Source organism: Octopus bimaculoides, chromosome 23, assembly GCF_046866305.1.
Source record: "Octopus bimaculoides isolate indiv1 chromosome 23, ASM4686630v1, whole genome shotgun sequence".
Lineage (NCBI taxonomy): Eukaryota > Metazoa > Mollusca > Cephalopoda > Octopoda > Octopodidae > Octopus > Octopus bimaculoides.
In genome coordinates this window covers 25,000,386-25,026,390 of record NC_142950.1, presented here as the reverse complement: position 1 = coordinate 25,026,390, position 26,005 = coordinate 25,000,386, and the positions used below count along the sequence as shown (strand labels likewise).

The 26,005-nt window shown below is 37.3% G+C and overlaps 2 protein-coding genes across 3 annotated transcripts in view; both read right to left on the bottom strand.

Moving 5' to 3' along the window:
• Positions 1-16,228, bottom strand: part of LOC106877272 (DNA (cytosine-5)-methyltransferase 1) — a 57,765-nt gene extending 41,537 nt beyond the window's left edge. Inside the window, exons 1-8 of the mRNA XM_014926136.3 lie at positions 16,076-16,228; positions 11,386-11,434; positions 9,215-9,322; positions 5,378-5,764; positions 4,676-4,757; positions 2,318-2,405; positions 1,326-1,451; positions 452-566 (exon numbers count right to left, since the gene is read on the bottom strand). Coding sequence (XP_014781622.1) covers positions 452-566; positions 1,326-1,451; positions 2,318-2,405; positions 4,676-4,757; positions 5,378-5,764; positions 9,215-9,322; positions 11,386-11,434; positions 16,076-16,146 — 1,026 coding nt within the window. The 5' untranslated portion in view covers positions 16,147-16,228. The remainder of the gene's footprint in view (positions 1-451; positions 567-1,325; positions 1,452-2,317; positions 2,406-4,675; positions 4,758-5,377; positions 5,765-9,214; positions 9,323-11,385; positions 11,435-16,075) is intronic.
• A 6,858-nt stretch (positions 16,229-23,086) lies between these two features.
• LOC106877271 (phosphorylated adapter RNA export protein) overlaps positions 23,087-26,005 on the bottom strand; it is an 11,861-nt gene continuing 8,942 nt past the window's right edge. The window contains exons 4-5 of one of the 2 annotated variants that reach the window (XM_014926134.3): positions 25,348-25,484; positions 23,087-23,802 (exon numbers count right to left, since the gene is read on the bottom strand). In XM_014926134.3, the coding sequence (XP_014781620.1) occupies positions 23,406-23,802; positions 25,348-25,484 (534 nt within the window). In that variant the 3' untranslated portion in view covers positions 23,087-23,405. The remainder of the gene's footprint in view (positions 23,803-25,347; positions 25,485-26,005) is intronic. The other variant, XM_014926135.3, reaches the window with a different exon arrangement.

The window sequence follows — 26,005 nt, the reverse complement described above, 5'->3', positions numbered from 1 at the left end:
AATAAGTGGAATCCAACAGAAATGATAATAAAATTATAAAAATTATAAAACATACACTTTTAACACATATTAAACATGATAAACATAAATAAAAGTTGGTTTAAAAAAAAAATTAGTCCAATTTCACTGAAATGGCTAGTTAATTCTGAGACGCCCTATACTACGACAAGTGTTTACAGAACACGCACGGGGGGGGGGGGGGGGGGGTATCGCAACATAATAGCACGACTGAGATATGAGGATTATTATTGCTTAATGGTTGTAGGGGGGGCCAACCAATTTTGGGATGAAAGAAATAAAAAAGATAGAAAAGACAAGAGATAAAAATAAAAGAACAGGGAAAACAGAAAGAAAATATAAAAAAAAGACAAAGAAAGAAGAAAGAAGAAAAGAGAGAATGAGTCAGAAGGAAATTCAAGAGGAAAGGGAGCATTATAAAATGCTTACTTACGGCATCAGGAGGGTCACCATGAAATAACACCAATTCAGGGTCATCTAACAACTGTTTACAGTCCCTGCATTTAATAGGGGTCACCTGTTCTTTGGCTAGTTTGGTATCTGTGTTTCTTTGAAAGATGGAAAAGATGGAGAAAAAAGATAAGCCTTGTAAACAACAGGCTATCAATTATAATTAACAGTGCTCCCACCAGCTTCCCCAGTTTTGGAATGGGTTTTTAGGGGTTATGTAGCTTTCATAGTAAATTTTCATTGATATCTTCCTGGTTATCAGAAATCAGTGACCTTCCAAGGTGCATTTCAACTTTTGGGAACTAAAAATTCTGCAGTTATCAACAGTAGGGGAATTATTTTGAAGGATACAAATCTAATTAAATTTTATGTAAAGCAATAAATTTGTGTTTTAAAAAGTTCCGCTCATTTTTGGTCAGACCTAGTATGTTATCTACACTATCATATTCCTACTATTGTGTCTACACTGAAGGTAAGGTTTCCTTCTCAAGCCATACCAACTCATAAGGGCCAGTTTCCCGGTTTCCATGGTGTACATATTTCCCACCTGGACAGGACACCAGTCCATTGCAGGATAACTCATTTTTGCCAGCTGAGTGGACTGGAGCAATGTGGAATGAAATGTTTTGCTGAAGAACACAATGTGTTGCTCGATCCAGAATCGAAACCACAATCTTAAAATCATGAGTCCAACACCCTAACTACTAAGCCATGTGCCTCTACCTATCTACACTAACAATAACTGCATATCTGAGCCCTCATTCTCGAGACATCTAAACTCTATTATATCAGCATACAATTTCTCTAACAACCAAACACAACCAGAGATAGGATTAACAACAAAAAAACCTCCTTACTGCACTGATGAAGCTTCCTTATTTTCATCATCTTTGTCATTAATCTCAGAGGTCTTTATTTTCTTCTCCTCTTGTTTCACTCCGCTGCTTTCTTCGTCTTCATCAGCTGCTTTACGCTTCTCAGGTCTGATGGAAAGAGAGATGGATGGTATACAAAGGGTTGATAAATACATTCAGACACAAAAATATATGAAGGGAAGTACACAGAAATATGAATACACCTTCCCTATCACCATGTCAGCTATAAATTATGAAAAGGTTATGCTTGAGCCCAGCACTGCAGGAGTGGCTGTGTGGTAAGTAGCTTGCTTACCAACCACATGGTTCTGGGTTCAGTCCCACTGCGTGGCACCTTGGGCAAGTGTCTTCTACTATAGCCCCGGGCCGACCAAAGCCTTGTGAGTGGATTTGGTAGAGGGAAATTGAAAGAAGTCCGTCGTATATATATATATATATGTATGTATGTGTGTGTGTTTGTGTGTCTGTGTTTGTCCCCCTAGCATTGCTTGACAACCGATGCTGGTGTGTTTATGTCCTCGTCACTTAGCGGTTCGGCAAAAGAGACCGATAGAATAAGTACTAGGCTTACAAAGAATAAGTCCCGGGGTCAATTTGCTTGACTAAAGGCGGTGCTCCAGCATGGCCGCAGTCAAATGACTGAAACAAATAAAAGAATTGCTAATTATAGTGTTCCCACAACTGCCGCCATAGTCCTTATAGCTTTAGAATAAAAAACTAAAAATGACTATCGTTTAATATGGCTGTTGACAGATTAACTCCTTAGCATTCAAACCAGCCATGTCCAGCCCAAAATGTCTTTCAAAACATAGGCAATCAACATCATTGAAATCTCAAAGCTACAAAGATAATACATCATTAATTCAAATCAATACAAATAAATATATATTGCATTTAACATATTAAATATGTATTACATTTTGAATATTAAAGAGTTTAATTTGCTTTTAAGAGAACAAGACAAATCCACTTACATTCTCTCAAACATTGATGTAATGGCTGGTTGAATTCCTGAAGATCTGGTTCGCTTTGATTTACTTTTCCTACTTTCAGGGGTGGAAGCTGGAAGTAAGAACAATCTTTTTTAGTTTTAATTTACACATCACTTGTTGCTAGAACTGAAGAATCTGGTCTTTTATTTCTTTAATCAGAAGAATGCAGCAGCCCATTGTTTTTATATAACCCTTTAGTATTTAAACTGGCCATATCTGGCTCAAATATTCTACCTGTTTTATGTTCAAACTGGCCATATTAAGCCTCTTGCACCTATCCTGCAATGTCATTCTAAAAATAAACAAGCGTATCCTCGAAATCTCAACGCTATGAGATAATGCAGGATTAATTTTATAAAAATGTGAATATTATATTTGATAAAGTAATCTGAAGGGTTAAGGGAATCTTAGATTGATAGAGAATGATCCTTTCGTCTATAGGTACAAGGCCAGAAATTTGGTGTAGGGAGATAAATCAATTACATTGACCCTAGTACTCAACTGGTACTTATTTTATCAATTCCAAAAGGATGAAAGGCAAAGTCAACCTCAGCAGAATTTGAACTATAGATAGAGAATAATGACTGGTTAGAGAAATAATATTAATTATTGTAATTGTTAATCCCTGTAAGCATGTATAAAATATAATCATAATGCATATTTATATGTGTGTATATAATATATACATCATCGTCATTATTTAACATCCATTTTCCATATTGGCATGAGTTAGATAGTCTGACAGGAGCTTGGCAAAGCTGGGAGCCACACCAAGCTCCATTGTCAGCTTTGGCATGGTTTCTGCAGCTAGATGCCCTTCCTAACACACTCCTAACATAATCAGAAGGCAGCAGCCCATGGTTTTTTATTTAAGTGAATCTTAGAATGTAGATAGAAAATAATCCTTTCTACTATAGACACAAGGCTTGAAATTTGGGGGAGGGCATAGTCAATTACATCGATCCCAGTACTCCATGGGTACTTACTTTAATTTTATTGACCCCAAAAGGATGAAAGGCAGAATTTGAACACAAAACATAAGGATGGACAAAATCCTGCTAAGCATTTTGCCAGCTTGCTGCCTTGTAGGTAGAAAATAACGACTGTGGTTAGTGAAATTAATATTGATTATTGAGCCTTGTATGTATATATGAAGTATGTTCATAATGCATGTTTACATGTGTGTATGTAACATATACTTCATTATCATCATCATTTAATATTTGTTTTCCATGCTGACATAGGTTGGACGGTTTGACAAGAGCTGGCAAGTTTGGGAGCCATATCAGGCTCCATTGTCTGTTTTGGCATGGTTCCTACAGCTGGATGCCTTTCCTAACACCAACATACAAGTATATACAATGTATAGGGGTGTGTATTATGTATACATGTGTGTATAATGTATTCATGTAATAGAAGTATTTCATGAATGCATGTAAAATGAATGTTTACTTCATGAATATATGTGCATAACATACCTGTGAGGAATGTCTACACTATGCAAGAAATAGAAGCAAAACAACCCTCAAATCAAGTCTTAATATCTCAAAAAGGACAGAGACATTGCATGCTGTAGTTCTACATAAACTATGTCTGAATAAAAGACAGAGTGGTCATGACTGGAACACCTTTGATTACAGTTCAGTTTTGTTATTAGAGTTAACTTGAATTAAACTACAACAAACCACTGAAGAAGTTCCTATATGGTTACTTGACCTGCTAGAAATAACAGCCATCTTCCTCAAATCACATTATTTTAAAGAATATGCTGAATGAAGTAGTCATAGCTACTGTCTAGAAGGGAAAAAAAACAGGATGGTCACATATGGAATATTAGATCTACTCATATCTTTGATCAATACCTCTGATTGTAGCTCTCATCAATACCTTTGAGATCATAGCTCTCGTCAATATGATCATATGCTTCTCTAAGGTGGTCAACTGGCAGACAAAATGCTTAAAGGCATTTTGTCCAACATTACGTTTCTGAGTTCAAATGCTCCTGTGATCAACTTTGCCTTTCATCCTTTCATGGTCAATAAAATAAGTACCAGCTGAACACTGGGGTCGACATAATCAACTCATCTCCTCTCCCTCAAACTTGCTGGCATTGTGCCAATATTTGAAACCAACATGATCATATGTTTCTACTCAATAATCTTTGGTCACTGATTTACTCAATCAAGCCTGACCTGGGAATTGAACTACAGCAATAAGCAAAAAGGTGACCAAGTGAAAACCTGACATTAATGTAGTTGAATTCTCTCCTGAATTAAAACAAGAAATATTTTGCTGCAAGTCACATAATTAAATATATAAAGAACCAATAGATCAACTTACGAGGATTTTTATCATTTCCTGTTGGTTCAGACGATGGAACTGCTTCTGGAAATTTTACACCATCTTCTGTGGAATGACCATTCTGAAAGACAAAACCAAAAGTTGTATTGCTTATGACTATATCTACATATCTTCTGCATTTGTTTACATAATCAGTCTGTTTTGGCTTGGTTTCTATGGCTGGATACCCTTCCTAACACCAACCCCTCCAGTGTACTGGGTGTCTTTTACATGTCACTGACATGGGTGCCTTTTACGTGCCACTCACATGGGTTCCTTGTACACGTCACCAGCCCGGTTTCCCTGTATGCGTCACTGGTATGGGTGCCCTGTACACGTCACTGGCATGGGTGCACTGTACGTGTCACTGGAACAGATGCCTTGTACACATCACTAGCAGAGGTGCCTTGTATGCATCACCAGCACTGACCACAACCACGACTTCACTTAGCTTCTAGCGTCTTATCAAGCACAACAAATCCCCAGAAGTCTCAACCACTTGTCATTTTCATTACCAAATCCATTCACAAGGCTTTAGTCAGTGCAGGGCTTTAGTAGAAGACACTTGCCCAAGGAACCATGCAGGAGGACTGAACCTGAAACGATGTGGTCGAGAAGTTTATTTCTCAACTACACAACCAGACCTGCACTTATATGTATAAAAAACATTCACACAGAAGTACAACACACACAATTACTTACTGTAAAATTCAAACCATTTTCTACACCATTCTCATTTCTTCCATTTGAGCTCTGACCATTTCGTCTGGTTGTAGGTGGAGAAGATTGGACGTTGTTAGTAATAGCATCAGTGGCTACAGAGGTAGATTCTTTCTTCTCACAGTTATGTTCCTTCTCATCCATTTTACCCATCTTGGACGGTGACAGTCCAGGCTCCACTTCTTCATCATTTTCAGCGCTATCATTAATGCCATTTTTATTTTCTACTGAACGTTTGGACGCTGGCGTTGTGTCATCTTTGGTAACTACCTCAGGCTTAACAAGAACTGGCTTCAGCGATGGTACCTTGGGTAGCGTGTTAGACACCAGGGGTTGTAGAATGTCTTCCATCTTTTTGCAGAAACCTTTCTGGAGAGAGAGAGAGAAAATATAAGAAGAGGGGAAAGAGAACTGAGAAAAAAAAATTGGAAATTTGACCAAACAGAATATTGAACAGTTTCACACAAATCATCTCTGCTTGATTTTACTGTGGTAGCCAGTGGCTCATCTATTGTCACACTAGTATGTTTTATAATCAGCCTCTCCTCCCAGTTATGAGCAGACCCAATTAACCTACCTACATGCTACCCTAACACAATTACTGCAAGAATTCCAATGAACTTTTCCTCTTCATATATCTAACCCCCCCCCCCAAAAAAAAGAGAGGGAAATCAACAGGCGGGTTAGTAAGATGACCCAAACTTAAAAAAGAGAATTTTTTTTTAAATGTTTATATTTTTATATATATTTTCACATTCATTATAACATCCATTAATTACCCATTCAATAGATCACTCGTAAAAGGTTGAAGACCACATATATGTTTTTGTCTGTCCTTGTTTGTCCCCTCTATGTATCCTGTTATTAGGAATAAAAAGAAAATCTTCATATATCTACCCCCTACCACCATCACACACTCTCATCAGCATCTGCTCTCCATGCTGGCATGGGTTGGATAGTTTAGATGACTGCACCAGGCTTCAGTGTGTTTTGGCATGGCTTTTACAGCTGTATGCCCTTCTTAACACCAAGCTCCCTACAGACTGGACTATAACACTCACTGATCATAAAACTATTGATCATAAATCATAAACCACTGATCAATATCACTGAAAGAATTTATTGTTTTATTTTTTTAGGTTTTTTTTACACCACTGCCATTCCATTGATGTGTGAAACACAATGGGGCTACCATGTTGCATCTGTCACCATACTGAGGCCCTGAACAACATACATAATTCAGCCTGCTCCAGTTTACTTGACTGAGTAAAATAAAAGCACAAAACAGACATCACTCAATCTTACATGCTTGAGAGACTTTAGAAGAAGCAACCATCCGGAAAAATTAGTCCAACAATAACTGCAGCTGACCCATCCATGCATGAAAAAATTGCTGTAAAACAGGTTTAAAAAAAAAAAAAAGAATAAAGAAACCCCAGAAACATATCTACATATACTGGAACTTAAATTTTATAAGTATTTTAGTAATTGAGAGATCTCTGCTCCTGGATAGGATGCTAGTCTATCAAACACTTTGCTTATGGGAGAAAGGAATAAACACAGCACTGCAGCCTAAACCCTTGTTCCTGCAAATACTATTTACATTGGTTGATGACCTGTATTCAACTATACTACTGAATCACAAATAGGTAGACTTGGTCAAATAATAATAAGCATTTTTTCTTTATTCACCACTGAGGGTTTATATAAAAGATTGGAGACAGCACAGGACAAAACAACACAAAAAGAACGGGATTTAACTGTATAAAATGATAATAACAATAATAAATAAATCCCCAAAAGAGCTTTTTGCTCAATGACTTGCACAAATGATTTGTTAATAGTATTCAAATGTATGTGCTACACAATAGCTCACTCTCTACATCAAATCGATGTTGCATGAACAGGTGCACAAAGAACCACATGTCAGGTGTTGAAGTAATCACAGAGCAACACAAGATGAAATGTTTTGCTCAAGAACACAATGTGCCACCCAGTCTAGGAACTGAAACCATGATCTCACAACTCTGAGTGCAACACCCTAACCACTAGGCCATATGACCTATATAATAATAATAATAATAGTAATGATTTCTTTTATTGGCCACAAGGGCTTATGACATGAAGGACAATATCAAAGGAGGAGTTATGGCACATAAAAACAAAACCAAAATAAAAAACTAAAAACAGGTAGGGGTTTACATCGATCGAAGGGAGTCACTACCACATTAAAAGATATAACAAAGGATATATAATAGAAATAAATAAATAATAATAATAATAATAATAATAATAATAATCCTTTCTGCTATGGGCACAAGGCCTGAAATTTGGGAGGAGCAGGATAGTTGATTACATCAACTCTAGTACTTGACTGGTACTTAATTTATCAACCCCGAAAGGACAAAAGGCAAAGTCATCCCCAGCAGAATTTGAACTAAGAATGTAAAGACAAACTGCTGCTAAGCATTTTGCCCAGTGTGCTAATGGTTATTATTATTATTATTCGAACTGGCCCTTGTGCCGGTGGTATGTAAATAGCACCTACTACACTCTCGGAGTGGTTGGCATTAGGAAGGGTATCCAGCTGTAGAAACTCTGCCAGATCAGATTGGAGTCTGGTGTAGCCATCCGCTTCGCCAGTCTCCAGTCAAATCGTCCAGCCCATGCTAGCATGGAAAGCGGACGTTAAATGATGATGATTATTATTATTATTATCATTATTGATCAAATTCCACCCAGGTCAACTTTGCCTTTCATCCTTTCAAGGTCGATAAAAAAAAGTACCAGTGACTCATCGGGAACGATGTGATCAACTTACTCGCTCTCCACAAATTTCAGGCCTTGTGCCTATAGTAGAAAGGATTATTATTATCATGATATTAATAAAGTTGGTATTAGTAGTGGTAGTGGTGGTAGTAGTAGTAGTAGTAGTAGTCACCATCATCAGTGACATTATCTCTGCTCTAAAATACAAATGGGATTGTCAAAGCTGGGATACCTTTCATTATAGGTCTGTTGGATCACAGCTGACCTGGGGTCAAACACCATCACCAATAACAACATCAAGCTTCTATGCAGTTGCTTGGTCAGCTAGTAAAGGCGCACAGCTCAGTGGTTAGAATATTCAGCTTACAATTTTTAAGGCTGTGAGTTCGAAAACCAGAGGCATGTTGTGTCCTTGAGCAAGGTACTTTATTTCACATTGCTCCAGTCCACTCAGCTGGCGAAAATGAGTAGTACCTGTAATTCAAAGGGGCCAGCCTTGTCAAATTCTACATCATGCTGAGTATCCCTGAAAACAGCTGGACACCTTCTTTGTCGTAACCGACAGAATGTCAGTTTTAATGTAGTTGCTTGGTTAGCTAGAAATACAAGTCAAATCTTCCACAAATAACACTCTACCCTCTATACCCTTTATACAGTTAAATCCCGTTCTTTTTGTGTTGTTTTGTCCTGTGCTGTCTCCAATCTTTTATATAAACCCACAGTTCTAAATACATTGACTGGAAAAAAATAATAATGGATTGTTATAGTATCGGGGATGATATGGGGCTGAACAACAGCAGTAACAACAACACCCATGTGATCTGCTAGAAATGGCAGCCAAACCTTCATCAAATGATAAAATATATTCTCAAATAAAGAAAAGACTCATTGGATAATGTTAGTCCTAGACACACCACTAAACTGACAGAATGGGCATGGCTGGAACGCCTATGGTTAATCAGGACTTATCTGAAACTAAACAACATCAATCAAGATTGACCTGGGACTAAAACCCAACATCATTCAATCAATCAATCGATCAATACTTACAATGGTCAATAATTCTTCTCCCAATTCCGTCTCCAAGGTTTGGATCTGGTCCTTCGCTGCTCCAGTGAGAACATGGCTGAACTTCTCACAGAGTTGGTTCCAGTAATCCTGAAAATGGAACAGACACAAGAAACACATTGAACTCGGAACATTAAAGACGGATGAAATGCTGCTTAGCATATGGATAAGGTGGTTGTGTCTTGGATGCTGATCATACTGGAGCACCACCTTGAAAGGTTTTAGTTGACTAGATGGACCTTCAGGGCTTTTATACTCACTTTATTTATCAAATGGCTAAGTTTACCTGATCAGTTACATCATTTTAGTGAGTTACTTCATCTTTAAGCGATGTAAAAAACTGTTAAATATGGAAGTAGTGCATAGCTTGTTAGTAATAACAGGAATGAAGGATGTTACTCCCAGACTATAACAGCACTAGGGATTTTACTAAAGCCCACCAAGAGCCAGATGGTGGTATTAAACTGGGTGAAATCTACCACCCAACAACAAGAATAGTTACCCTGATGGGCTTTCCAAATAATTTTTGTCAATAAAATTTCACAGGTGAGAGTCAGTGTAGTAATAGTATGCCCATCGTTGCTTAACTCCAGGATAGCCTTGATCCAACAGACCAAAGATCAAAAGCATACCAACTATGATCATGATCATCATCATTTACTGTTTGTTTTTCCATGCTGGCATGGGTAAGACAGTTTGACTGGAACTGATAAGCCAGAGAGCTGCACCAGGCCCCAGTCTGCTTTGGCTTGGTTGCTACAGCTCAATGCCCTTCCTAATGTTAGCCATTCCACAGAATGTACTGGGTGTCTTTTAAGTGTCCCAGCACAGGTGCCTGGACTAAAAAGGACCCCCATTGCTCATGAATGACCGTGGAATTGCATCTAGAAAGTTCCCCTCCGAGGCACAAGTCCGGGCAAGGTTGTATCATCTGATTTATGTTTATGGAAGGACAGCAGTTGCCCATGCATACTGCACCACCAATGTTATCCAAGGAAAAAGGCAAAGATCGGTAATGCTCAACACCAGTGATGTCACAACTTATTTCTACAGCTGAGTGAACGGGAGCAATGTGAAAAAAAGTGTCTTGCTCAAGAACACAACAAACAGCCCAGTCCAGGAATCAAACTCACTACCCCATGTGAGCCCAACACTCTAACCACTGAGCATGCCTGGACTACATTAACTAATATGCCCATATGTTTTGCCAGCAGGAACCAAATGACCATGAAGGGGTTTGGTCCCTAATAAATGTGTTTAAAACCCTATAAATAATGTGAAGAGAAGGTCGCATGGGTTGACATGCTTTGTAACCATGAATTATGCTTCACCCTAGGCCAACACTTTGGTTCTACAGACCTGTAGATCAGATGATGCAACTTTACAAAATTTGAACATAACATGTTACAATGGTGGGGTAGAATGCAGCATATTTTTTTTTATTGTTTAATCAGGAGAGAAGGGCTTTGTGAGAAAGAGACCAGAAATCTGTCCTAAATGCTTGCAACAAAATGAATTCAGCTAAAGGTGTCAAGGGCTGGGTGGAAGGGTATCAAGGATGGGTGATGGATAGACTTAATCCATCATTAAGTTGGGCAATGGATTAAGACAAGGAAGCCAGGATTGGATTTCCAGGAGACAGACCCAATAAAATACAAGGTATACAGTCCAACAACGACCAGTGTCGCCGGTTAGCACTTTATCAACTCCCAAAGGATGAAAGGTAAAGTTGACCTTTGGTCGGATCTTAACTCTAAAAGGATTTGGAATAAATACCACAAGGCCATTTTGTCCCATACTTAATGACTCTGCTAAAGTTACTGTCAAGTGATTTAGAGTTGGGGGTAAAGCAACAAAAACAATAAAAAAGACTAAATGCAAACACAAAAAAGAAATATACAGTAATCCCTCATCATATTGTGGTTCACCTATCACAGTTTATTATTTAAGCTTATGTCAAATTCCTCTGTGGTGTTGCTTTGCATTTATAATAAAATAAGTATATACAAATTATAAAAATAATATAAAATAACATACAGTACAGTACTGTTTCTACTTTGCGGATTTTCACCTATCGCAGGGCTTTTTGGAATGTAACACCCACGATAGTCAAGGGATTACTGTATATCAAATAAACATAAAAATGGTCTCACCACTTCTGTGATGTCTCCAGTCTGGAATTTGTTCTGAAGATCTTTTACACTAGAGAAGAACAAGAAACGAAAGTTGGTTAGTTCACATAATTCTGTAAGAAGCACAGGACCAGTTTCCCAGGTATATATATATTCCTCCCTAGACAAGATGCTGGTCCATTGCAGGATTACTCATTTTTACCAGCTGAGTGGACTGGAGGAGTATGGAATGAAGTGTTTTGCTCAAGAATACAACACCTCACCAGGCCCAGGAATTAGAACGACAACCTTACAATCAGGATTCCAACACCCTAACCACTAAACCATGTGCCTCCACATGCATAGGAATGTTCTGTGTAAACCAGAGCAAAGTACAAGCTGGCCCTACTGCCTGGTGAGATTCAAGAAATGATAGAACGAACTGACATAAATGTGTTTTATGTGTGGGAGAAAAAGAGAGGTTATGATAAAAGGTGAGACTCCTCAGTTAATACATTCATCACCAAGAAAGAAGAATTGGTTATGTCCCAAGGGTATTTCTAAATTATTGAAATCAATTTTTAAATTAGTCAAAGAAAATGAGAATAAGTAAAGTGAAATACTGTTAAAGTAATTTTCATCATCATCATTGTATTAATGTATATTCCTTCAAGCTTGCATAGATCAGATGGAATTCAACTAGGCAAATTTTCCGGAAGCTGGGTGCTCTTGCTATCACCCACCCTCACCTGTTTCCAAGCAAGGTAATACACTATTTTGAGTGTGGCCGTTGCCAGTACCGCCTGACTGGCCGTCGTGCTGGTCGCACGTAAAAGCACCCACTACACTCTCAGAGTGGTTGGCGTTAGGAAGGGCATCCAGCTGTAGAAACTCTGCCAAATCAGATTGGAGCCTGGTGTAGCCATCTGGTTCACCAGTCCTCAGTCAAATCGTCCAACCCATGCTAGCATGGAAAGCGGACGTTAAATGACAATGATGAATGAACATGATTTCAAGAAAAATTGGGAACAAATGACACTGCATGTATAATGGTGACACTTGTTTACAACTATCATGTGATGTCAAAACAAGGCAACACACACGTGTATGTATATATATATATATACATCTTAGGTCGAATCAAAAGTTGTTTTCAGATTTTCACTGACAATTTTTGGTACCTTGTATCTTATATTAATTTGATACAACTTGAGGTCTAATCATTGCTGAATTGTTTATTATTTTACAGCTATGATAATGAGTGATGAAAAAAATTTCCAATTAGAGCCTCTTTACGCTACCTGTGGAAAAAAGGACAGTGCCAGAGCAGCAGCAAAAGAAATTAATAATGTGGAAGGCTCAAGAACTGTCAATGAATGTGTAGAATAAAACCAGCATTGGTTAATTGAAGACACATACAGTATAACCATGCCCCAGCATACATTGCTAATGCGACCAGGTGCAAACTTGAGAAAGCGGGAGTGCTGCCTTACCCTGCATACAGTTCAGACCTTGCACTATCAGATTACCTTTTCCGAGCCAACAATGTGGATGAGGTTGAAAATAGGTGTAGGGAATTTTTTGCCTCTAAACCAGCCAAGTGGTATAAGTGTGGAATTGAGCTTTTTGGTACAATAGTAACAGACAACAGAATTTGATGGGATATATGTTGCTGAATAAAGAATAAATACTTTTCATATGTAATTTGTCTCGACTATTAATTAAAGTTTTAAATATTAAAAAAAAACTTTTGACTCAACCCAGTATATATTTATTTATTTATTTATTTATTACTGAAGACTTAACCTGTCTGGTACAGTTGTACACAGTACCCAAAGTCTGCTATAAAGTGGTTGGTGATGGGAAGGTTATCCAGCTGTAGAATCCCAATAAGAAATGCTTTGAATATTGTGATGACCTGTCCAACCCATAGCAGCATGGAAAGTGGATATAAAAATGATGATGATGATATATGGAAGGTTATTGATGTGTCTGAAGGATAAGTTAGGGAATGGAAATGTCAAGTAACTCAAGAAAAAGGAGTAAGTGATGAAGTTTGATTTCAGAATGATGGATCTCACAATGAGCATCTTGAACAACAGTAACAAGTGAGGAGACATTCAAATATTGGTTTCAAATTTTGGCACAAGGCCAGCAGTTTCAGTGGAGAGGATAAGATGACTAGATCGACCCTCAGTGCTCAACTGGTACTTATTTTATCAACCCCAAATGGATGAAAGCCAAAGTCGACCTCAGTGGAATTCGTGCTCAGAACACGAAGACAGACGAAATACCGCTAAGCATTTTGCCCGGTATGCTAACGATTCTACCAGAAAGGGATCAACTAGAATATTCAACGTCGTAACCAACGGAGTGCTAGTTATTATCAATAGAGAACTGGATGTATATACTCAGGGCTAAGACGCCAGGTAATGATGAAACTGATAGCAATACCATGTAGATATGAACACTGTAATGTGTATAAAATCGAATCAATCGTATATTTGAATAAAGACTATATTAACGATATATATACGGAGCGGGCGTAGTAAGAAGTTCTGGGTTCAGTCCCAACGTGTGGCACCTTCAGCAAATGTCTTCTACTATAGCTTCAGGCAGACCGGAACCTTTTGAATGGACTTGGTAGATGGAAACTGAAAGCTCATTGTATAATGTGTAACTTCGTGCTCCACCATCGCTTTACAACCGGTGTTAGTGTGTTTATGTCCCCGAAACTTAGTGGTTCGGTATAACGGACCGATATAATAAGTACCAGGCTTTAAAGAAATAGTCGATTCGTTCGATTAAATCCTTGAATGGCGATGACGCTGAATGGCCAAAGTCTAATGATTGAAAGTAAAAGATAAAAGCTATATATGTATATATATTATATATATATATATATATATATATATATATATATACACACGTACACATACAGGGTGCGATGGGTAGATTGTCGCCATTTTATATTTTTAATTGCGCGCATGCGCATTGTTTTTGATTTCGTCGACTACACAGTATGGTAGGGTCAGTTGGGCACCGTCTGTGAGAAAAACAGCACCATGACGCAATTCACTCTGCCGGAAATTTGATAACGACATGCTGTACTGCTTAGCATTCGCGCCGGAAGTTCCAATACGAACATTCCAGAGTGTTTGGGTGTCAATCTGAGTGAAGAGGGTGACTGCTGGAAGACCCTATGTCTGGCAACAGGACTCTGCACCATGCCACACAAGTAGAAGGACCCAGTCATGGCTGTCAGACAATTATTGCGACCACATCACCCCTAACATCTGGCCACCTAACTCCCCAGACTGCAACCCCCTTGATTATTATGTGTGGGGCACAGTTGAGCAAAAGATCAACAAAACTCCTTGTAACACCAAAGATGAACTGAAGGTAAGGATTATGGCAGCATTCACCAATTTAAACAAGGAGACCGTCCAGAATAGTTGCAGGAGATTCCGAAGTCAATGATGATTTTATTGAATAAATTTACTCCTTAGTATTTCACGATATTTTTATGTAACTTTAGTAAATATATCTGTTAAAATGAGTTGTCAGTGTCATTTTCATTTTTGCGTAATTTAGACGACAGTTTATTCACCGCATCTTGTATATATATATATATATATATATATTTATATATTAGATATATATAGATCATTTCCATTATTTGAGTTACCATTTCAGATAATCTCCATAAGATAAAACCCCATTTATAAAGATGTGGTGTTATGCAGAGCGAGAAAGACTAACAAGTGTTATGTGTTCTATACAGTCGTTAATTAGTTACTTCAGTCCATATAATGTTACAACTTTCGTACCATTTCCGCTTTTCTGAAAAAAGAGCCTCTACGTGGTCGGTCAAACTGGTAGAAATAGCAACTCGATCCCTCTTAAATCACACTCAACTGCCTTAAAAGACAAATATATATTATAATAGGGACCCAGACAAACCTGAAAAGAAAAAAAAATACTAGAAATGTTTTTAATCGTAGGTCAGTTTAAGCAGGGCTGCGTCGCAGTTAAACAAATTAAACAGAAAGCTGGATCATTTAAAGCTAGATTCGGTTTCGGTTCTCATTTTAAATAGTTTAATTTATTTATATTATTAATGCCATTGAGAAAGGAATTGCACCATGGATTCCCACTTTTTTCTTCTATTTCCTTGAAATCTCAAGTTTAGTGATTATAAATACTGTTGTTTGTTTACTTTTTCCCGCGTTATTGTTACAAATTTTGGTAGTGTGCATATATAGATACGCAAACGTGTGTGTTTGATACTATTGACTCCGAATACAGTCATTTCCATGCAACACATAAATATTCTTTGTAAATTGAGCTTAAAAGTTTTGGCGATCTTTCGCTAATCATCATTCGGTAATTATAAGAGAGTTGACCAAGACTAGAATTCCGTGAATTAAGTTTTAACATGTGTGTACAGATATACATACATATACATGCATATACGTATATTTATAAAATATACACACGATATAAAAACAAAGTCAACAGATATATGTGACTGTTTGTATCAAAGAATATATATGTATAAAATCGGTGTATGTGTTATGTATAAAATTATATCCATGTGCATTTCAGTCTTTCTGTGAGGTCTTAAACGCTAGAATTCGGGTTTTTGTTCGGCAATTTTGAATGAAGATCGCACCAACTTTTAATATTCAATACATATGATTTTTATTAAATAAATCAAAATCGGACTTACATTTTATTGGATTCCCTAAGTTTTGGCGAAGATATTGTAGTCTTTGAGATTGATGAAGTCCTAGAAGGCATTCTGGTGTTTTGTTTTAGATCGTGAAAGGTGGTGGTGGTTTTAAAAACAGCTTAGTGCCCCCCACAAAAGAAAGCGGACTGTGAAAGAGGGAGATGTCGGAGGCAACGATTAGTGGTCGGCGAGGGAGAAAAGAAAAAAAGTTTCCAGAAACACACCACAAAGAATAAAAAGACGCGCACACATACGATATATATATATACACAATCAAATAATAACAAAAACAAAAACGAGAAGTTTACTTAAACTTCTGAAATTAATCAGAAGAAAATAAATAACATTGTCCTCAAAGCTTCCCGCCTTATTTCTGGATTAGTCCATTATCAGTTGTCAGAGAGGGATGTACAGCGTGTTAACCAGCAGCAAAATTATGAAAGACGACAGTTGTGAGGGCGAACATTTTTTTAAAATTCTAGTTCGAATATTTCACTGAAATATTAAATCGACCTTAGTTCTTGACTAGTTTATATTTTATCGATTCCGCCTCGGGAGGATAAAGGCAAACCTGACCTCGACAGGAATTGAACTCAGCCCGTAAAGGACAGTAACGTATTACAGCAGGCATTTGGCCCTGACGTTTTTGCGGACCTTTCGACAATTATGACCCTCGTTCTCAGGATTGTTGCAAAGAAAAGCCTTTTGTTCAACAACAGAGATTTAATTTCACTGCCACCTTATATATATATATATATATATATATATATATATATATATATATATATATATATATATATATATATATAGAGAGAGAGAGAGAGAGAGAGAGAGAGAGAGAGAGATAAGGTTTGGTGATGCAAACACAAAAGTCAAACCTAAACTGTTTATTTAGATAATTTAATAATTACTTCTATAACAGATAGGGATATAATACATATATAATATAATATACAGGACCCAAACACGAGTATATATTAATAATCAGCAGTAGAGTGGCTCTAAGACGAAGAGTTCCGTGATACGCGCCAGCGCACGAAACTCGTGACCTTTGAGTCACTCTGTAACTTCTGCGGATTAAATATATATATATATATATATATATATATATATATATATTAAAATTGAGGAAGACCGGTTTATGGGATTAACTTAGGTTTCCCGCCCACAAAGGGTTTAGCTATGACGTATCGTCAGATCCCAAAAACCTGTTGGTCCATAACCTCTTAAAAATGGACGGGAAACCTAAGGTAATCCCATAAACCGGCCTTCCCCAATTTTAATATATAGGGGAAACCGGGGCAAGATGGTCCACTGGGGTAAAACGGACCAGCTCCATTTTAGACATCTAAATGGGACTTAACAGTCGTGAACGTTTCCTAATTCAAACTTACTTCCCTTCGATATCACGTCCCCAAGAGTTTCATTTTGAAGATTCAATAAACAGTTACCAGGGTAGCAAAATTAAGACCCGTTGAGACCCTAAGCACTTAAAAGATTTTGGTGCCCCCATGAAAGATTATGTAATTCAAAATATAAACAATAACAAACCATAAAATAAATTTTTACTTTTCAAAACAAAACGGTAAGATGGAAAATAATGTTTATTTTTGTATACTTCCACTTTATTTATATTTGAAAAGTTACCTCCTACTTTTTTGAAATGCTAAGTCTTTGATCAGATCCTCAAAATTAATTTTAGGTAACACATTTGCATCTATACTTAGTAGAGATAACGGCATCCCAAATATTATTTTAGCAAGTTTAAAATGATTTCTTTCGTGCCGTAAACCATTTACCATTTCTGTGGTGCCCCCTCCTTCCCTTGATGCCCTAAGTACATATTTCTTTTGCTTAATGGTTAATCCAACGCTGATTGTGATGTTGGAAATCTTTCCATATCATCAGCAGGTATCTCAGGGTCACAAGCATTTTGCTCCTTAACCTGTATGCTTCACCTGAGTGAGGCAGCAAGGACTGAGCTAGTTTTCACCTACTGAAGGATTCCACTTTTGGTGTCTTTTCAACCATATCCAACTGGAGATGGTTTCAACTGCTGTGCCTATTTCCTTGGTAGCTTTCTTTAGTTTGCCTGGGTTCTAGACCTATCTTCTGCAGGAAATTTCTACATTGTCAAATAAATCCTCAGCCAATTGTTCTAACTTCTTTGGCCTTTTTTAAGCATTCATTGATCAAAGCTGATTAGAAAGAAAAATTCGTTTTAGCTTGACCTTATTTAGCTACATAGAATATAAATACGAAAAGCTAAATCGTTTTCTCCCTCTTTGGATCAACCTGCCTCATGGTCAAAGAGGAACTCTTTCAGTATGCTGATAAACATAGAATAGATTTATTATCCTTTCCATCTACCTACATTCCTCTTACTCCATCTTTTTCTAGTAGTCACTGAGATGAAACTAACTTCTAACTATTATGCAAAATGAACTGGAGATCTACAAATAACTTGTATACAGAAGCAACTATAAAAAGTTATTTTCTATTTTATAACAACTTACATAATAATCATCTTAAATGGCCATCTTTATAATCAATGAATAATGTCATTCTTTAATCATATCACTGACTCCTTTACCTGCACTTCTAGCAACATCATCTCCTGCTCTTTTTGCCCTTCTCTGTACATTGGTCAAACAGGACGCTGCTTGGCTGACCAGTTTGCAGAGCACCTCAGAGACATTAGGCTCAGCAATGAGACCTCAATCTTGCACCATGTCCGCTTTACCAGTCATTTGTTACAACTGTCTGTGTTTGGATTGTCTTTGCATAGGGGCTATCCGGACTCCTGCCTTCATCATGAAGAGGAATTAACCTTCTCTCTTTGCTCCTTTGCACCATATGGGCTCAACTCCCTTCCCCTCTTCATCTCTTTATTCCTACCCACCTCTCCTCTCTTGCTCTGACACTTACTTCCTCTCTTTACCCCTACCCACCTTCTCTCTTCGTTGATACCCCTTCCATCCACCCCAACCCACCCTCACACACTAACCACTTCCCAGCACCCACACCATCATCTGCACACCCACACATTACAAATGCATACACTTACACATCCACATGTCAAAGTCACTAGCCCCTATCCACACACACACACTCACCTACATACACGCATGTGCACCGGTGTTCGGATCATCAGTGCTTTATTATCTCCCCTTCTTCTTAGCCCTCCTGTCAAACTACCTTTTCCCAACTAGTCACTATGATTGATCACTAAATCGGCAAGGTTTTTAAAAATCTCTCTCTGTTTATTTCCTCATGTTACTTTCTGTTGGAGTGATGTCAAGCAGTTAAAATAATCAAGTTTTGATTTTTGAAAGTCTTTGGCCAAGTAGTTAGAGCTAATACAATTCTTGGAGTAGATAGTGTTGTGTTCTTGAGAAAATATTTCATTTTACATGGCTCTGTTCTAATCAGCTGTAAATAAGTGCTAGCAAAATGCTGGTGCAGCTCTCTCTCTCTCTCCATTTGTCACAACTTGGAAGTTCTACTGGCTGAGAGAGTGTCATGATTGTGAGCCCAGCACTCTAACCACTGAGCCATGTGCCTTCACTAAATTAAAATATATATAGTTACTCTTTCTTTATGATATTGGGAATAGTTCACTTTGATCACCTTGTCAGTCTGGACAGGCATGTCATACTTGTATCAATTAGTTTCCTCATTCAATTGTGGGTCTTTCACTTAATAGATGTGGCTGCCAACTCAGTCATATCTGTAGACTGTCTTTGTAAAATTACATAGTCTCAAGTTGATATTACTTAACGACAACAGTATGGACCTTGAACCTTTCTTAGGCTTCTGATTTTGGTGGAAGTTGGGAGTTACCCCCAGACCAGAGACATATTCCAAATATTTGCCACAATTGGTATTAATTAACTTCTTATGTTGAGACCCCTTATGTGGTTAAACATTGATCTTATACAATTAAAACCAAACCTTCTGTTACTAATTTTACACCAGAGATTTTCAGCCATTGTTGGTTTCCATGCTGACTTATTTTCTGTCAAGTTTTGCAGGGTTTTCTGTATTTTCTGAGTTACATTTTCATTTTATTCGTTTTAAGCTGTTCTGTTGTTTTAATCCGATCAAAACCGTTTCTCATGTCTTTTCCTTTTTGTAGTCATACACATTAGCATGTGGTTTGAAGACAGATACTGGTACATCTCTGACTAAGGAAACTCTTACAAAATTCTACAACTTATAGACATATATAATACTTTTTCATTCAACATAGGCTCGTTCTCATGGGGTCAGATACTGCTATCTATGATATAGCTGATAATCTGTTGTATTACCAATTGTGGCCGACAGTCTGCAAAGATGAACCATCATCGCTGTAAAAGATACAAATCACTCATTGGTTTGTTAAAGGTAAAGGGAGATAAATCGGTTGTCGTAAACAGCAGTGGGCTGGATATCACCTTGTAACAGGTTTCAGAACTTCTGTCCTGAGAGTCTGGTGGGGCCTTAAACCATAAAGTAGCTTGTATGTAGGCTTTGCTGTTAGAAAAGACATTGTAAAAATATTTTCAGAAGAAAATCAAAACGGATGAATGAGATTAATTGGTCGACCCATTCTTTTTGTTGCAATATTCTTCATATTTCTACAGCAGTGGTTCTTAATCTTTTTCAACACCCTTTTAAAGTAGTTGTTATGCTTAGCATCCACCTAAGTGAGAAGTGAGGTATCATAACTAAACCAACTTAACATGGATGATTATTTATAAATCTTACTCTAAAAATGGATTGTATAAGCTTTTAACAGAGAAAAGATTAAAAAATTAATAAAGACAAAAATTTACTTTATACATTGCAAGTTAACGACTTCTCTGTGCCTGATGAGATCTAGCAAAATTTTCTATATGAAGTTGAGCAACTGCATAGATTCTACAGAGTTGATCAACCTGCTAGAAATAGCAGTACATTACTTACCTTTCATTTTACCTTAATAACAATTACTAGTTTTATCATGTATAATTACTACTACAGGTAAAATTTAGTTATGTTACCTCACCAACTCCTAAAGCCTAATGCCTCCCTCAATATGCCCAACACCCCTTAGGGGTGGTAGAGGCCATGTTGAGAACCTCTGCTCTACAGTATTAAGGATCTGTTATTAGTGTGTGATGTATATTTCAGGTAATGGTACAACTGACTGTGGTGTTAAACTACTTAAAGTCTGCCTGTCTTTAGTTCAACCTATCTACTATCTACTTTTATAGCATGTTGATGCAGGTAGTTTATCCCGTCCCCCTCCATCTTTTAATTCATGCAATTGAAGAAACTGCATTATTTATGGGGTGACCCAATATATATATTTATTTGTGTCTGTGTTTCTGCCCCCACCTTTGCTTGACAACCGATGTTGGTGTGTTTACATTCCCATAACTTAACAGTTTGGCAAAAGAGGCCAATAGAATAAGTACTAGACTTACAAAGAACAAGTTCTGGGGTTGATTTGTTTGACTAAAGGCAGTGTTCCAACATGGCCACAGTCAAATGAGTGAAACAAGTAAAAGAATATAACGTTGTTGATCTTTCTACCCTGACAATGGAGGCTGGTTTTACCATAATGTTTATATGCATCCTCTAATGGGTGCATATCTTTGACGTTTTGCACACTCCATCTACCAATTATGAACATTACAACTATTACATAATTCTGAGCCCACCAGAAACAGCTTTTGGATTTGAAATACCATGCCTTCTCCCCTTAGTTTTTCTGTATTTTTTGTACTCCATGTAAGTTTATTTTTTTTTGTAACTATACAAATATCTATATGCTTATACACGAGTGTTCATCTTTTGAATATTTTCAGTTTTTTTTCTGTCTCTGTATATCCCTATATATTTACATGTGTTTATGTATGCAAGTATATTTTGTATATCAAACACAAATGTGTTTATCTGTATAACTATATCTCTCTATATGCATATATATATATATATACAGAGAGATAGACAGAGTATGAAAGAAACATTAAAATGCTTGATGTCATGATGTCAAATAATCAGTGTTGAATCAGTGACACCAAAATGGCTGCTGCCAAAACATCTCAAAGCCAGCTGACTTGAGGTTTAACAGCAAACACAAATCTCCCAAAATACAAGAGTAATCCTTTCTCATTCACTGGTCTGTCATTGTTATCGTGATATAAAGCAGATGCAAGAATCAATGAAAATGAAAAGAAAAACTTCAGAGAATGAACAAAAGATTTTTACAGTAAAATATATAGTCCTTTTAATTTTTTTTTTTTGAAGAACCAGTGCAGTATGACCATTCTGGGGCAACACTTTCTAAGGGTTTAGTGACGCCAGAACTTTGCTTTGATATCTTGTTCTTTCAACCTAGTAAGGAAGGAAGAAAATACTTGACCCAAACAGGATGGGAAGTCAGATGGTAAAGGGATGTAATCGAATATCACAAAGTATTTTGTCTGATGCTCTATCGATTTTACAATACACATATATACATATAATTGTATGCATCATATATATATGTATGTATGTATGTATGTATTTATGTATGTATGAATATATATTTATATATATATATATATATAATATAATATTATATATGTGTGTGTGTGTGTGTAGTGTGCATATGAAAGGGCAGTGAAGAGAAGATTGACAAAAGTAAGGTGAAGGGCTACAGGAAATTCTTAAACAAATGCTGATGTTTCTATGAAGCAAGCTAAGCAAATATTGCTTACAAATATTATTGGTGTCTACTGTTAATGAGCATAGCCCCAAGGTAGTAAATGAAGTAAGAAATTTCTGATAGAAGAAGTGAGGTATGTTCCCTGAACTAACACATGGCAGTGCTAGAAATAATGTGATGGATAGAAGAGCATAGCCATTGTAGTCTATAGAATGTTGCATTTGCCAGCACAGCAAAGTAAAAACAGCCCTACATAACCAGGTGAGGTGCCTATACTGGGTCAGATGGTAGCAACATGAGTATTAAGAGAGTTAAAAAGAACTTATATATCAATATACATCGTCAACAGATACTGATGAAGAGAGATTACTTTATAAATAGAGAAAAGAGATGGTGTTATTGCAAATTATAGTTTTTGTTTGGTCAATCACTTTGTTATAGAAACATGCTTTTATAGACGTAAATTGTGGCTGCCAAATACTAAAATGGTCACTGCACATAGTGATAATTAAAGTACTTCCTTCAGTTATTGTTAAGAAAGGTTTATCTTCTTTATCACCTGAGTTGGAATTGATTAAAAAAAAGAGAAGAGTGAGAGAGAGAGAGAGAAGACAGAAAGAAAAGAAAAAAAAAAGCACAAAGCAAATATCAAAGATCAAAACTCATGTCGATATCTTCATCTAAATAAATGACAGCATCGGGTCGTCTGTCATTTTTCTTTGAAGACATTGACAATTGATCTTGCGTTGTGGAATCCTTGTCTGTTTTCTCCTCAGAACAATCAGTCATGGTTTGTTGTTCACTTTGATATTCTTTGTGACGTTTCAGGAGGTCAGACATGTCCATATTAACTGGGTCATTTGAAAGTTCAGAGCTGTTACTTTGTGAATAACTGTCTTTAGAATTACTGCTGGTGTCGTCACTGACAACAGCAGCCAGTCGGTCTTCCTTCTGCTCACCACTAACAGTTTCCATAGTAACATTCTCGGTGGAACCCATATCAGCTTCCATTCTCTTCTTCAGTTTGTTCTTGAAGCGTTTTGCCCTGTAAATTCAGAAAATTTATTCATTAAATGTAAACTGTTATATTTTGTAAGTTTCTTCTCTGACAATGTTTTGGTAATAATGCTCTAACCTTCACAACACACCGATCCACAGAACAAGCTAACAAGAGTATATATGGGGTTGTTTGATCTGTTAAATATAATAGAGAGACAGAGATAGTTGTCTTATGATAGAGGAGATACTTGGCTACCTTAGGACAGAGAAGGAGAGGAAGGTGGAAGAGAGAGTTAGAGAGAAAGATAAAGAGACAGTCTGATTGAGAGAGGAGAAAGAAATAGATGGTGTTGGGGGGGGGGGGCTATCTACAGTGAATAGTGGTGGGGGTTGTATAAGTAGTACAGAGGGGAAACGAGGGGTATGTTGCACAAGAGTGTGAGGAGATACATTATGTTTAGAGAAGGGGAAGATATGACTTAACAAGTGATGGATGAGAGAAAATGGATTGGCTGGGGGGGGGGGGGGTTATGGTAGATATGTTAGAGCATGGAGAGTGTGCAGATAGGCATGTGAGGTAGAGTGGAAGGGCCTGTAGTGAGTGGTAATCATGCGTAGTGGAATGGGGGGGGGGGGGGTGTTAGGAAGATGGGTGATTTGGTAGGACAGATAATGTGTGCATGTATGTGTATGAGAGCCATGGTTGTATTGGACCACCAGGGAGCAGTTGAACCTGTCAAAGGATTTCTCCAATGTCAACAAGAGCCAAGCACAGTGGTTCATTTTTGGCAAAATGCTTCTCCTGCAGCTGCCTCATCAGAAAGATACCACCAATAGTGCTTCACCCAAGCACAAAACCAAACTGCATCTCGTCTCGTCTAACTTCGTAGTAGAATACAGCCTGAAAATACCGTGATATTAAGTTATCATCATCATCACTCTCTTAGCACATAGATCCTCAAGTCTTCTCACAACAACCTGCAAATAGCCTTCTCCAGACATCCCCATTGCTTGATTTCCACCTGGCTCCAATGAGATGCAGTTTGGTTTTGTGTTAAAACTAATCAGTTGTTTAGATCCAGGTGAGCTGTGAATGAGTAAAATTATGATGAAAGACAATCCAGCCATTGAAGACATCTTATACACATTCATTACACACAAATATGAGTATGTGTGTGGTTTGCCTACATGATGTGGTTTGGGGTTCAGTTCCACTGCATGGTACCTTCAACAAGTCTTTTCTTCTATAGACTTAGGTCAACTGAATCTTGTGAGTGGATTTGGTAGTGAAAAGCTGAAAGAAGACCACCTCTGTGAGTGTGTGTGTGCTTGCATGTGCCTGTGTCTTTGTTTACATCTATGAATGCTTATGCAAAAGTCCAGAAGGTGGTGTTGTTAGTTTCTCCCATCATCATGCAATCATCCGATTACTTCAAACCTTTGAAACTGTGAGGAGTAAGTGACCCCTTGTTTGAAAAACAGATGTAGTTTAATATTAGAAAGGGCATCCATGCCTCAATAACATATTCATTCAATCCATGAGGCATTGGGAAATGGGACATAAAATCAACAAAAAAAAAAACATATTTACCTTAGAATCTTCTTTGTTTTGGCTTTTTCCTTCTTTTCATCATTAAATATGTCTTTCATATTCTGCTTTGTTACTTCAGAATCTGTTTTCAGAAGTTGGAAGAATACACCACCAGGAGTCCGTCGGCGTCCTCCATCCTGCATCAAGAAAAGACACCACATTGATAAGTTCTGAAAACTTATTACACACTCAACCCTTTCGCATTGAAACTGGCCATATCCAACCAAAATATTCTACCTGTTTCATGTTCAAAGTGGCCAGATCTAGTCTTTCACATCCGTTCAACAATGTCATAAAAAATAAAAAAATGATCACAGCATCAAAATCACCAAGCTATGTGCTAATGCATCAGTAATTCAAAACAATGTGAATGAATAAACATTACAATTGATAAAGGAATTCGAATGCTAAAGGGTTAAAAGACCATTTAAAAAAATTTGTTTTGAAATCTTAATGCTGATGTCACTGGGATATATCTTTTGAAACAGTACACCTGCCATGGAAACACATTGAGGTGTGAGATAGCTGAAAGGTTATCTATCCTTCGACTTTACTGATATATGGCAATATCAGTGAATCTCCCTCAAATCACACCCCATTTTCAAAAGATTAGGAACATACTGGATTATGTAGTCCTCATTATCATGGGTTGGATGGT